The sequence below is a fragment of the Trematomus bernacchii genome, unplaced genomic scaffold, assembly GCF_902827165.1.
Source record: "Trematomus bernacchii unplaced genomic scaffold, fTreBer1.1, whole genome shotgun sequence".
In the NCBI taxonomy this organism is placed as follows: Eukaryota; Metazoa; Chordata; class Actinopteri; order Perciformes; family Nototheniidae; genus Trematomus; species Trematomus bernacchii.
This window is the reverse complement of record NW_022987513.1, coordinates 7,109,381-7,122,039: the sequence shown is the minus strand read 5'-3', so window position 1 is coordinate 7,122,039 and position 12,659 is coordinate 7,109,381. Positions and strand designations below refer to the sequence as shown.

Genomic DNA, 12,659 nt, shown 5'->3' with positions numbered 1-12,659 from the left:
GTTGTTCAGTTTATTGGGCGTAATATTGTGCATAGAATGATGGCCTGGTGATGGTTCTGTGCCTACCTGAGGGTGTGTGATGGCGTGACAGGCATGTGTGGCTTTTATGGAGAAACTTCATTACAAAACTATTTTTTCAATAAACTGAACACCTGCAGTCTGCCAGCAGCACACTGGTTTGGTTTGGCTTGTTCTGGCAGGCGTGTTGGTGCTTTTCCAGACTGGCTTCTGGCCCGCGATGGTAAGCTGTGTGTGTGTGTGTGTGTGTGTGTGTGTGTGTGTGTGTGTGTGTGTGTGTGTGTGTGTGTGTGTGTGTGTGTGTGTGTGTGTGTGTGTGTGTGTGTGTGTGTGTGTGTGTGTGTGTGTGTGTGTGTGTGTGTGTGTGTGTGTGTGTGTGTGTGTGTGTGTGTGTGTGTGTGTGTGTGTGTGTGATAGGTTATTGTACTTGGTATTATTGGTATACTCCTGGGGCCTCGAGAAAAAAAAAGACAGACGCTTGCCTCGGATGGCTGAGGTGTGACAGTTAAGACTAGGGATGCTCCGATCGATCGGCCGTCGATCGATATTCACTCTCTGCCGATCGATCGGTGCTCTCTATAAATGGCGATCGGGAGAGCCGATCACATGACGTAAAATACATGACACTTTTCTCTGCGCGGCAAAACAAGCTCGCCAAAATGGCTTCACCGGTCTGGCAGTATTTTAAGGTTTCCGAAAAAGACAGTAAAATAGCGGTATGCAACGTGTGTGAAGCAGAAATCCTGCAGCTCCACCCGCTGTGACGGACCGGTGAGCGGAGCAGAACACACACTAATTAGAGTTAGACCTAACACAGCTATTTTATCTACCTCTGGAACAAGCTAAACTAGTTATAAATATGTTTATTCTTCACTGTCGGGTCACTCATTACTGGATCAGTGAGCTGCATGAGACAGATACTGACAGGCTGTCAGTGGAGGGAGAGAGAGGAAAAGAGAGCGCTTCCGCTCCTTTCTCCCGTGTTATTATCCAAAGTTAATGTAAACTTGAATAATGTACTTCATTTGAATGTAATAATTCTGTTGGTTGTTGTTTGTGGAAGCGCCAGTGAATGAGCCCCATTAACTGAGTTTTAAACATCACTTTAAATGGAAGACACACACACACACACACACACACACACACACACACACACACACACACACACACACACACACACACACACACACACACACACACACACACACACACACACACACACACACACACACACACACACACACACACACACACACACACACACACACACACACACACACACACACACACACACACACACACACACACACACACACACACACACACACACACACACACACACACACACACACACCATTTACACATCTCTCTGGTATTCATCTTTGAAAGAGTTGAAGATGAGTAAGTCAAAAGACATTTGGGCAACCTCATGAGGATTTCAATATACTGATTGAATTAACTGTTAACTTTACTTATCTAATATATTTAAATTCATAGATGAAGGCATTTGTGTTGTTTTTTTAACTCTTCTTTTTGCAAAAGGAAATAATATTCCTCTCGTGGTATATCATATCCATACCCAAAGTGAGATTCCCCCTCACAAGCAGCTGCAGATCCATGACTTACTACTGTAAAATTGCCAACCATCGTATCTTTATGGTACGTTAGTGATACTGCATGTTCAGTAGTGAGAGGATCAAATCCAGGCGATAAAGTTCTGACACACTATCTAGATGTAGTTAAAAATGAATGGCTTCAAATCGAATTTAAGAGGTGTTGCAGTTAGAGCAACAGATCCGTTACTGCCAGCCAGTGGTGAGTCAGGAGTAGCTTTCCAAAGAACTACTGAACATGATCCTGATGTGTCACTCATGATCCGGGCAACATACGTGTGTGGTATCAATTCACACACTTTGGTGAGCAGAGGAGCAATTATTCTATGTTGAGTCATGTTTGTCACAGAAAGCATGTACGGCTAAGTCAAGGACATTCTGAATCGATACAATGTTATATAAACAGTCCACACCCATGAGAGTATTTACAACCCTTTCAAAAGAGCCGACCAGGAGCATTATTAGCTCTGAGTACAGAAACAACTCTCTTATCACGTCACTGTAAAAAGAAGTACCACAACATTTGGGAGTAGTGGAACATTTCGACCAGGGCATACGAGTAGTAGGACCATGTGAGTCACAAATAAAACAAAGCAGCCAGGTTTCTGTCTCTGTGAGGTGCACCATTGTTTGTTTCTGGGGTTGAAGCAAGGCTAAAAGCCACACAATGGTCAGTTGAGTAAGGAGAAGTGTCCTACACACACACACACACACACATACATTTGTCCTTTGTCTGATACCAAGCCATGCTTTGACTGAGTTTCCCTCACCCACATGTTCTTGTCAGACTGTGAATGTGTGCGCGGACTGTTTCTAACGGCCAGCGGTGGGAAGCAACTAAGTTGAGCTTTGACTTCACACCATTTATTTGCTAGCATTGGTTATTTAACAACTTTACAAATAATGGCTTTAACAGGAGAAAAAACACGAGTTAATAAAGCATTATGTTTTTTACAAGAACAGATATTACCATTAGTCGATTGACAAAAACGTACTACTACTATATTGATCGTCAGAGTCTTTTTTATGAAAATAATAATAATGGTTCCAGCTTCTGAAATAAGAAAACATTCAGTTTGTTTTTTTATTATTTAAAAAAATATATACTGTTAAGGTTTGGGACAGTTGGTTGGATAAAAAAAATAAGTGCGATGTAAAATTGTGATCAAATATAATAATAATAATAATAGTAAAAATATTAGTAGATTAATCTATAAATAAAACAATCATTAGCTCCACCTTAACCAACTACAACAGCAGAAAGCTGCTTATATGTTAAAGAATAAGAAAGCTATAAAATAATTATATAATACATAACAGTCACAGGGACATTTTCCTGTTTGTACTAACATACTCTTACTTAAGAAACATTTTAAACAACTTGTAACAGTACTTTTACAGAGTGGCATAAGTAATGTCACTCTGTTAAAGGATGTGAGCACTTCCTCCACCACTGATAACGGCATATGCGTCGATCGCTTTACGGACGTGTGTGGAAGCTTCACTCTCAGACCTGCTCTGCGCTCACAGCGATAGTTAGGGCTAATTAAAGCTCCTGGTAATTGGCAACAGCCAAAACTTAATTTCAGGGGGTTTGTAAGGGAAACTCTGTATATTCTATACAAGCCACCCCTTCAACCTATAATTTAGCAATCCTAAAAGAAACTGAATATAGAAAACTACAGAATTTGCCATTTTTTGAAAGACAAGACACTGTAAATCATGACTCTTAAACACGGTGCTAGAGTTTTCATTATCCAAAAAGATTGCATTTTGTTTGCCCAAGTGTCTGCTGAAAACCATGCTTCGAGAAAGAACCAACATGTACACCTCTAACTTAGAAAAAAAGACTACCCTAGTTTCTATTATATAAACAGCAACATGCGCAGCTTCAATTATGACTTTAATTCTTTGTTGCTATTTAAGCACAACAATTTTCATGCTGCCCATAATGACTTAATGGCAATAGCCATTACCCAGAGTAATTTAATGGTGGATGACTCAGATGAGCTCTCTTCTAAAACATTTACAGCATTCCCAAGCTTTCAATCGTCACACTCATCATTAACCCCTTCTCAGTTAAAAGAGGTTTTATGGAGTGCAGTGACACTCTTGAATACTTAAAAAAGCTAAGTAGGGTGAAAAAGAGTCCCATTCGTGGTTGTAGTATTTTCTAATTAGTATGGCAGATAGACACACAGGTGCAGGACTCAGTGTGCACATGTGTGTACCGGTCCTCGCCTCCACAGCCCCTGATGAAATGAGATCTCTCCTGCTCCTGCATGATTTTATTGTTTTCATGGTCTGTATTATAAGCACCCACCCACAACCTCCTCCCTCAGAGCAGCTGGATAAAATACACTTGATGGTGTGCCAAAAAGTGTGCTTTTTTCCTTCTACACGCTTGAGTTGCAGTGTTTTATGTTTCTCCAATAACCAGTCTGATCTCCCGCAGTCTCAGCGGGATGCGAGCACAGAGAGGAGACACGGGACAGCCATCGCCCCGTCACTGAACATTGAGCTGCCACTTCTGCTCCAGCTTCATTGACTGGAATTGTTCCGGTTACTGGCTTTGCACCCCCCTCTGTTGGTGACTCTAGAGCAGTGGTTCGAAATTTTGAACCACTGAAATCTATTCAACAAAAAATCGTGCTGTAATATATACGCTTTTCAGCATACATTATTAATTAAAGTGAAGTACAGTGCATATATCCCTTCACAGAACTAAATAATGCTTTTAAATAAGGTTTAATGAGATGATGGAATCAAAGCTGAACTGTATAACATAAAAAGGCACACGTGCTGAAAACCCAACCCCAAAAAGGGTGTCCGGGGTGATTCTCCCCCAGGAGATTTTTAGAAATACTAACATATAAACTACGCATTCTGGTACACTCTGAGAAGAAAATAAATAAATCTATTACTACCCGACATATTAATAATATTTTATGCCATTGTTTGTTTTTCACTTTGTTCTGACAGCTGAACTTGCTGCTCCACACAGAGAGAAGAGCAAAGAGGAGATAGTCTGTGTGACTTACTTTAAATTGTGGGTAGGGTAGATAGCTCCCATTGTTCTGTGACCTGTCAATAATCAAACCGGGGGTCATATTTCATTATGTGTTGATTTTTATCTGAAGTTGTACCCATGGATGTATAAAGAATAGTTCTACCGCAAAGTTATTCTCCGTGGGGACTTCCGGCAACAATCTTGATTCTGATTGGCCAGAGGACTCGAAAAAACATGATGATCACTACGTGACAGAAGTTTTCAAAACCGTTTATGGTCTCCGGTACTTCCAGTCCAACGCCTACTGCATGCACAGCGTTAGAAAATCGGGCCTTCAAAATAAAAGTTTGACTTATTTCCCAAAAAAAAAAAAAGTGGGTCGCCGATGTGTGAGTGAAGAAAAAAATTAATAATTTCTTCACTCACACATCTGCGACCCACTCGAAACGGGTCCGCGACCCACTTTTGGGTTGCGACCAAGCGGCAAACTCTGGGGCAGAGCCGGGACGCCAATAAGGAAGTGCCACAAACTGCAGTTCATCTATTGGCCGATAGGCGATGACTGCAGAAAGGAGGAATTTCCATAGACCCCAATGTTAAAATGCCCAACTTTACAGCAGAAATAAACATGTTTCTACCCCTGGATGCAATACAAATTATTCAGGATATAGTTAGATTCCACCTTAATGATTATTAATTGTTGAGTGAATTGTTTTATAACGCGACCCTTTTATTTATATTAGGTCTTAAAGTTCTTGCATAAATTAGGGCGTGGTCACTTTGATGGACAGGTACGTGCCTCACTGTCAGCTAACAGCAACTTGTCCACTCTGCTAGGCTCAACGTTAGCTAGTTGTAGTTACTGTACTTGACCCTTTAGCCGTGTTCGTGGTGATTGTGCCTTTTAGGGAATGTTGTTACAAATACCAGACAATTAAAATGTCGTGCTGTGCGGTTGAATGTACTAACAGAACTTCCAAGAAGTCTACTCTCAGCTTTTTTCGTTGAGTAAAATGATAATATTATCATGTTAGCAGGTGTTTGTGTGCTTGTTAGCTTAGCTTGTTATATAGCTTTTTGGCCAGCTAAGGACGTAACCCTTTATACATGTATATATATATATATATATATATATATATATATATATATATATATATATATATATATATACAGTTTAGTTTATGATTCAGCCTTGGGTAAGACTTTTATAGTCTATGGCTATGACGCCCATAATGCTAAACAGGAGCAAATGTTAAAAGGGGACCCAATTATCCCAGTGGTGGCCACCGGAGTCCGCCAGCCGGAGCTGCAGGGAGCTAGCTAGCCCCCTGCGGCTCCGTTAGCTCCAGCGTCCCGGTGGCGGAGTCCGGCATTATAACTGGAGCTCAAGGAATGCAGCGAAACGCGGACTTGGTTCGCCTGCAGCCCGCTGTAGTATTAGCTAAAGAAATTATGTTGAACAAGGCTTATTAAGTGAGCATGAGCATGTGAGCATGTTAGCCTAGCTAGATCGGGAGCTTGGAGCCCCGCCTTGTGCTTCAGCAGCAGGTCCCGCCTCTTTGCCCTTATTTGGATCAGGCTGGAGCAGGCGGGAGTTAGACTCTGACGTCACTGTCGAGCCGTTAGTGGCCGACTCCACCTACTAAGGGCTTCTCGGCAACTCTGCAGAATCCTATGGGTGACGTCACGGACCCTACGTCCATTTATATATACAGTCTATGGTCGCGACCCACCAGTTGAGAACCACTGCTCTGCTCATATGACAACACTAATGTCACATGTTATGTCATGTGACAAAGCACTACAGAGGACCTTGAAAGTAAGTACACCTTACAAAGAGGTAGCAATACCTAACAAGCTGAAGAGGTAATGCTATTATAACAACTGGAGAAGAGTGTAAACTACGTGTTACTAGTTTAATGGTTGACTATTCCCAATGAGAAAAAAATGATATTCTGCTATAGTGAATACAATATCGAAACTGGGTATCAATATTATGTACAACATGTTATACACATGTGTATGAATAGTGTACAATGATACACATCTTCAATAAGTCAGCAATTATGTTTACGATTTATAGGATTTTCATCTCAAAACCACTGGCACCCTCTACTGACTGTTGATAGCAATAAAATAGGTCGTATACTAGGGGTGTTGAAATTAATCGTTTCTACGATGCATCGTGATGCGGACGTGGACAATTCTGCATCGATGCATGAACAGAACATAATCGATTATAGCATAGTAACGTTGCTTCCTGATCTTCCGGCCGCGGCTGGACAATAACGTTTATTCAATTAATCACTGATTGAGATATGATGAAGCTAACTTAATCTCCTACAATCATGGGATTAATGTAACAGTACGACAGAGAATGTAAGTGAGCACCCACATGCAGTATTTTTGTTTTAATATGCTGTTGTAAATACTCCTGTCAAGTCATGTTTGTGATGCCACATTCAGGACATTCAGTGTCCTTTTTTGAGTAGAAGCTGCAGCTAGACTGCAGAAGCATTAGTTTTTTGTTTTTGAGGATGGAACAATTTCACACACAGATATAGGGAGGCTAGACCTATACAATTGATTTATTATGCTTCATAATTTAATGTCAAGACATTTATGTTATTGATTTCTGACGCACTTTCTAAATAATAAAAAGGAAGTTCATATTTATCTTACTGCATGTATTCATTGATGAAAAAGAAGCCATGTGCCGTAATATAGAGAATTGAGGATGCAACGCATTGTTATGCATCGTGATGCATCGTGATGCATCAGGATATCGAATCAAATCGTTGACAGGATAATCGTAATCTAATCTAATCGTGAGACCAGTGAAGATGCACAGCCCTATCGTATACAAACATCATGTGAAGCTAATCATTTTAGCGACCGAAACAATCAGGTGGGGCAGTATACAGCAATGATTTTTTTAATCAACTATTGATTATTCTATAAAGTGAGAAAATATTAAACAATGTCCAAATTACAATTTCCCAGGGAGACAGATCACAGAAAAACAAGATAACCATGTACTATTGAGATTTCAGAAGGAGGAACCAGAGAATTGTGGCTATTAACTGTTGCCGTTACTTTTGTGCAAGTCAAGTAATTGTTGACTGATTGTTTTAGCTTTGCTCTTTACTTTGAGGGAGATTTCCAAAGTGAAACTACAATGAAAGTTTTTCACCAAATTGTAAACGGGATAAGAAGCTGTGCAATAAAAGTTTATTGTGGCACTTCTCCACTAAGCTTGTGTATACCTCTGGTGGTGCAGTTGTATACTGTTTACAGAGAAACTGTGGTGGTGTTCTTTCCAAATGTTGACATGGAATCAAATCAAAGTCCAAATCTGGATTTCATTTAAGGCCTATTATTAAGTTTTATAGACAGGAATAAAAACAGTGTTAGTCTTGTAAGTTAGTCGTGCCCTCGTATCGAGTGTTCTGATATTGTTTGACCCAGTTACAACAACTGTCCCATTTCCTCCAAATAGAACTACATGTCTGCTGGTACTTGACACCGTTCATTACACCCTCCACAGATAATCTTAAAAATAATCACCTAAAAAGAAATACATATCTGTCAGAACCATCAGCTCGACAAAATGACTCTTAATCATTTAGGCTTCTACAGAAAACAAGATGTATTATAAGAGTTCTCTGAGGTCATGTGTGTTTCCTGTTTGTGGTTTAACCTCAGAGTTGAAGAGAGGAATCAGATACTACATCAGGCAGGGAACTTGATATAACTGCTACGGCATTGGTTGCTGATAAAAAGGCCAATGTTGAGCTACACTTTTTTTCTAAAGAATGAATATCAGCCAATTAAAGACATTAATCTGCAAAGTATATACAAACCTCGCTGACCACATACTTATAAATATCTAATCATTTTGGATTGTTGTACACAGGTAAATGCTGGTTCCTTCTATTAATGCCTGTAGGGTTTCCATTTGTATAGCAATTTCATGGTGTAAATGAAGTTAGGAGGCATTTCAGCCCACAACTGGAACATATGGTGGGAAACACAGAATGCTTATAAGTGAGATTATTCATATATATTATTTTAAACAGCTTCATTTGAATATCTACATAGGAACATCATTTATAAACAGATAACATCTAAAGATAACTGATTTTGTAACAGTATCGACCTTTAAAAAAAAGATATCAGTGCAACTCTATAAAATATGCACAACAGCAGCTCCAGCAAGGAGCACCAAGTTCTGTCATGAACCCAGTGACACCACAACCTGCAGTAGCACCCTTGCTCACTAGAGGGTGACATTGTACATCAAATCCTTCTGAGAAAATGAACTGGGCCAGGGAGAGTAGCAAAAGCTCTCAAATTACATTTGGGAGCGCCAGAATTTGGCTTTTAAAAACAGCAGTGTGGAGGACACACACTTCAATGTTTCCAGTTCAGCTCCACAGGGCGAGGGTATGAAAGTGTGACAGTGGACTCTCTGATGACAGATGGACAGAGAGGGCAAGCAGATGTTCTGGGATCCATATCTGTTCATCACTAGAGACCCAACACCTCCCCTCTCTAGAAATGGAGCAAAAACACTCAGAGGCAGATAGAGTTGGGGGGTAACAACAGAAGAGAGAGGAAAGGGGGGAGTAAAAGGGGGTTCTAAGCAAAGGAGAGACATAGAAAAAGAGTACAAGTAACATGAGGGAGTGTAAGAGAGGGTGAGAGTGAGCCAGAGAAGGGGAGAGAGTGTGTTCCTATCCCTGTGTGCACTCAGTCAGAGGGGTCAGTGAGTGCGATTGTTCCTAGACTGCCTGTCAAAACAGTGCGGCTACCACAGCGTCTATTCATCTCCACCCCACTTTGAAATGCATGCGCTCACAAACCCATACGAACTCCCGTATGCATGTGCAAATGCATAAGGAGCCTCCAAAAGCTTTTAATAATGCTCTTGCTAAAGCCTTAGCAACAACCTAACAACACTAGCATCAACACACAAGTCTTTTCAGAACTGCGTCACTGCACCAACACCATCAGCGACTGTGTTTGTGTTCAGCTCTGCCATAAACATGCACAGGCAAGTGAATAACTGCACTGTGAAAGTGGCATACAACTTGTTGTGGAGTCACAGAAAAAAAAAATGGTCTTACCAGGTAGAGAAGGAAGGTGTGAAGGCCGGTGCCAAGACCAACCGAGGAGAGGATGCCCAGGCCGACCCAGTAGGCGCACCACAGCGTCTTCTTCTCCATGTAGAGCACATACTGCAGAGGCCAGAAAGAGGGACGGTCAACCACATGGCAGAGACACATGCACAGAGTGAGGAAAACAAGAAGGAGGGGGGGCACAGAGAGGAGGGGAAGGGAAGAGACAGAGTGAAAGTAGGTAAGAGTGAAAGTGTGCAAAACAGAGGGCACTTAAAAGGGTGGGTGAGGGCAAGTGAGTGGTAGAGAAAGAGAGGGAGAGAGTGAGAGAGAGGGAGAGAGTGAGAGAGACCTTTCGAGACAAAGGTTGTTGAGTTTAGAGGACACAGCCGAAGGGTAGGAGTGTTCAGCACACTGACAGAAGAACAGAACCATTATTCTTATTGGTGGCAGACAGCTCTTACACAACTATAACGTAAGGCAAGCCAAGATTCAGTCTATCACCATGTTTCTCTTTTTCCTGTTGATCCACCACTATCACTCAATCCATCACTCCGTTTACACCTCCTCCCTTGAGCGTAGGCAGGTCATTTTCAGGAGGAAGCACGGAGTGAGTAGATTACGGGAAGAAGTGAGGGGACTGAGGGGTGGAGGGGATCGGGGGGTGTGGGAGGCTCTGACCGAAGACTGCATTTCCCAGGAAACCCAGCAAAACAAAAACACCACATACTGCATGTCTCCCCTTGCTGGAAAGTGCAGTGCCAGCCTTGGGCGATTGTTACGTGAAGTTATTGAGAAGTGATTGCGCAACTTCCGAGTATCTGCGTAAAACTGTGAAAAAAAACGTTTTATGGCAGTGGGTTTCAAAATACTTCAGCACATGTCAGGAAAGAACCAAAAAAGTGGGCAAAAAAGGGAAAGTCAGAGTCAGTTCTTGTCAGAGTTTGTTCACAGTCACACCTCCAGTAATTTGCCCCGGACATAAGAGATTAGCAGCTACCACTGTGCTTTATGGGAAGTTAATAATTAAACTAACTTGATGTGTGCAGACAGGCATACAGTTGCTAGAGATGATGTTTATTCTGCGAAACAAATCCCAATATTACAATAAAAAATGATGTGCATTATAATCTGACTTCATCCGTCACTATGCACAACCTAAGAAATAGTAAATGACTGCATTAAAGCGTTAGTGGTGCATGAGTGTGGTTAAAGGAAACTTTAACAAGGTAAGGAGTAATCATACAACTAACCCTTCAATCGATATTCACCCGCTCCAATCTCGTAGGTACAGGCGCTCCTTACTGTGTGTGTATTAAATTCACTATAAAGGTAGTGAAAAAGGTAGGAAACTGTAACCACAACATAAATAAAAAATGTTCACTATAGCCTCCCTTTAAAAAGCTAGAATGTATGATTCATGTCAGCCTAACATTTTTCATTATTTAGTCACCTTCTGGTGTGTTCCTTCAATACTGTAGGCAACGAGGAGGAGGATAAGCAGTATCAGCAGTCCAAACAGAGTCTGTCTTTGCTCCCAGAGCCTGGGTGAAGAGAAAAAGGAGGAAAATGATGGATGCAAAGGAGGCATAGATGATTTGGTGCACAACAAGAGAAGAAAGATGGTGAGTAGGGAAGATAAAGTTTGAGGGCAGATGAAGTAAGATGAGGAATCATTTAAGTAATTATGAGGCAGTATTAGTGAAAGAAAAGGTATAATTTGAGGAAAACAGTGGACATCTGTTGGGAATTAATCATTACAACCATAGGTTACACAAACAAGAGTGGCATATGTTCAGTAGGATAAGTATTCGAGTTGGTAAAACACATAGAAGCTATGGGTCAAAAGCTCCCCCTTGTGGCAACAGAAAATTGTGGTTTTAGTGGTCGAATGTTAAAAAATAATAATTGATTTAAGAGAAACATCGGTAATGTTATTTATAATTATTATAAAATGTTGAGGTCAATGGCTGGATATGCAGGTTTTAATTTAGCTTTGCTGTCAGTTGAGGCCACAATGTGGGGATAGCTCTATATTGAAATACCAAGTGCCACTGAAACACGTGTATTAGGCATGTGTACATGGAAGGTATGGTTGGCACACTGGTTAAATTAAAAATAAAGACACTTGAGGACGTATTAAAGGTGGGGTAGGTAATTTTGGAGAAACCAGCTGAGTGCGCTAGATTTTGAAAATACACAGCCGGAAGAAATCTGCTACTTCCTTACAGAGCCCCTCCTCCAACACACACATGACCAATGAGGGCACGAGATAAGTTTGTGCACAGATGGAAGGCTGACAGGCAGGTAGGCCATCCAGTTATTTTAGCCGGGCCGGCTAAAATGATTGGTCGTGCTTTTTACAGTACTACAGCTTCCACAGATGACATTTTTTTATGGATTTTTTGTCAAAAAGCACTTAAGATATTCATTGCTATCGGGATGTTAAGAGCATTCCATGGAATATAACAAAAAGTGTATCTCGAGCCGGTTTCTCAAACTCACCTTTAATAAGAGGCTTTAAGAAAGTAAGCTAACTACGCAGTTACCAGTTGTGCAACAACTTAACGCATTTCAATATCGCAATTTAGCTAGCAGTGACAGAAAGCAACTAAGGCTGTAATATTTAAAGTACCAGTGACTCAAAGATACACGTGTTATGTACTAATGTTTTCAATTTTCCTGCTATTACTCTTATGTTCTTTTACGTAAGAATTTTAATAAAGCGACCTCTCACATCAGCATCACACTGCTGGCATTATCTGGCTATCTAGCAGTGTGAAGCTAATGTTTGTTGTTATTGCTAATGCTAACAGTATCTTTGGCCGTAATTTGTTTTAGCGGAGCGCTGTCCTCGGGTTCAGGAAATTGGCGTTATAAAAAATAAGCTATCTAGAT

The 12,659-nt window shown here is 40.9% G+C and overlaps 1 protein-coding gene across 4 annotated transcripts in view; it reads right to left on the bottom strand.

The window, feature by feature from the left end:
• LOC117469273 (vacuole membrane protein 1-like) overlaps nt 1–12,659 on the bottom strand; it is a 64,695-nt gene that overhangs the window by 45,849 nt on the left and 6,187 nt on the right. For all 4 annotated transcript variants that reach the window (XM_034113704.1, XM_034113687.1, XM_034113678.1 and 1 more), the window contains 2 exons: nt 11,215–11,305; nt 9,771–9,881 (listed from right to left, as the gene is read on the bottom strand). In XM_034113704.1, the coding sequence (XP_033969595.1) occupies nt 9,771–9,881; nt 11,215–11,305 (202 nt within the window). The remainder of the gene's footprint in view (nt 1–9,770; nt 9,882–11,214; nt 11,306–12,659) is intronic.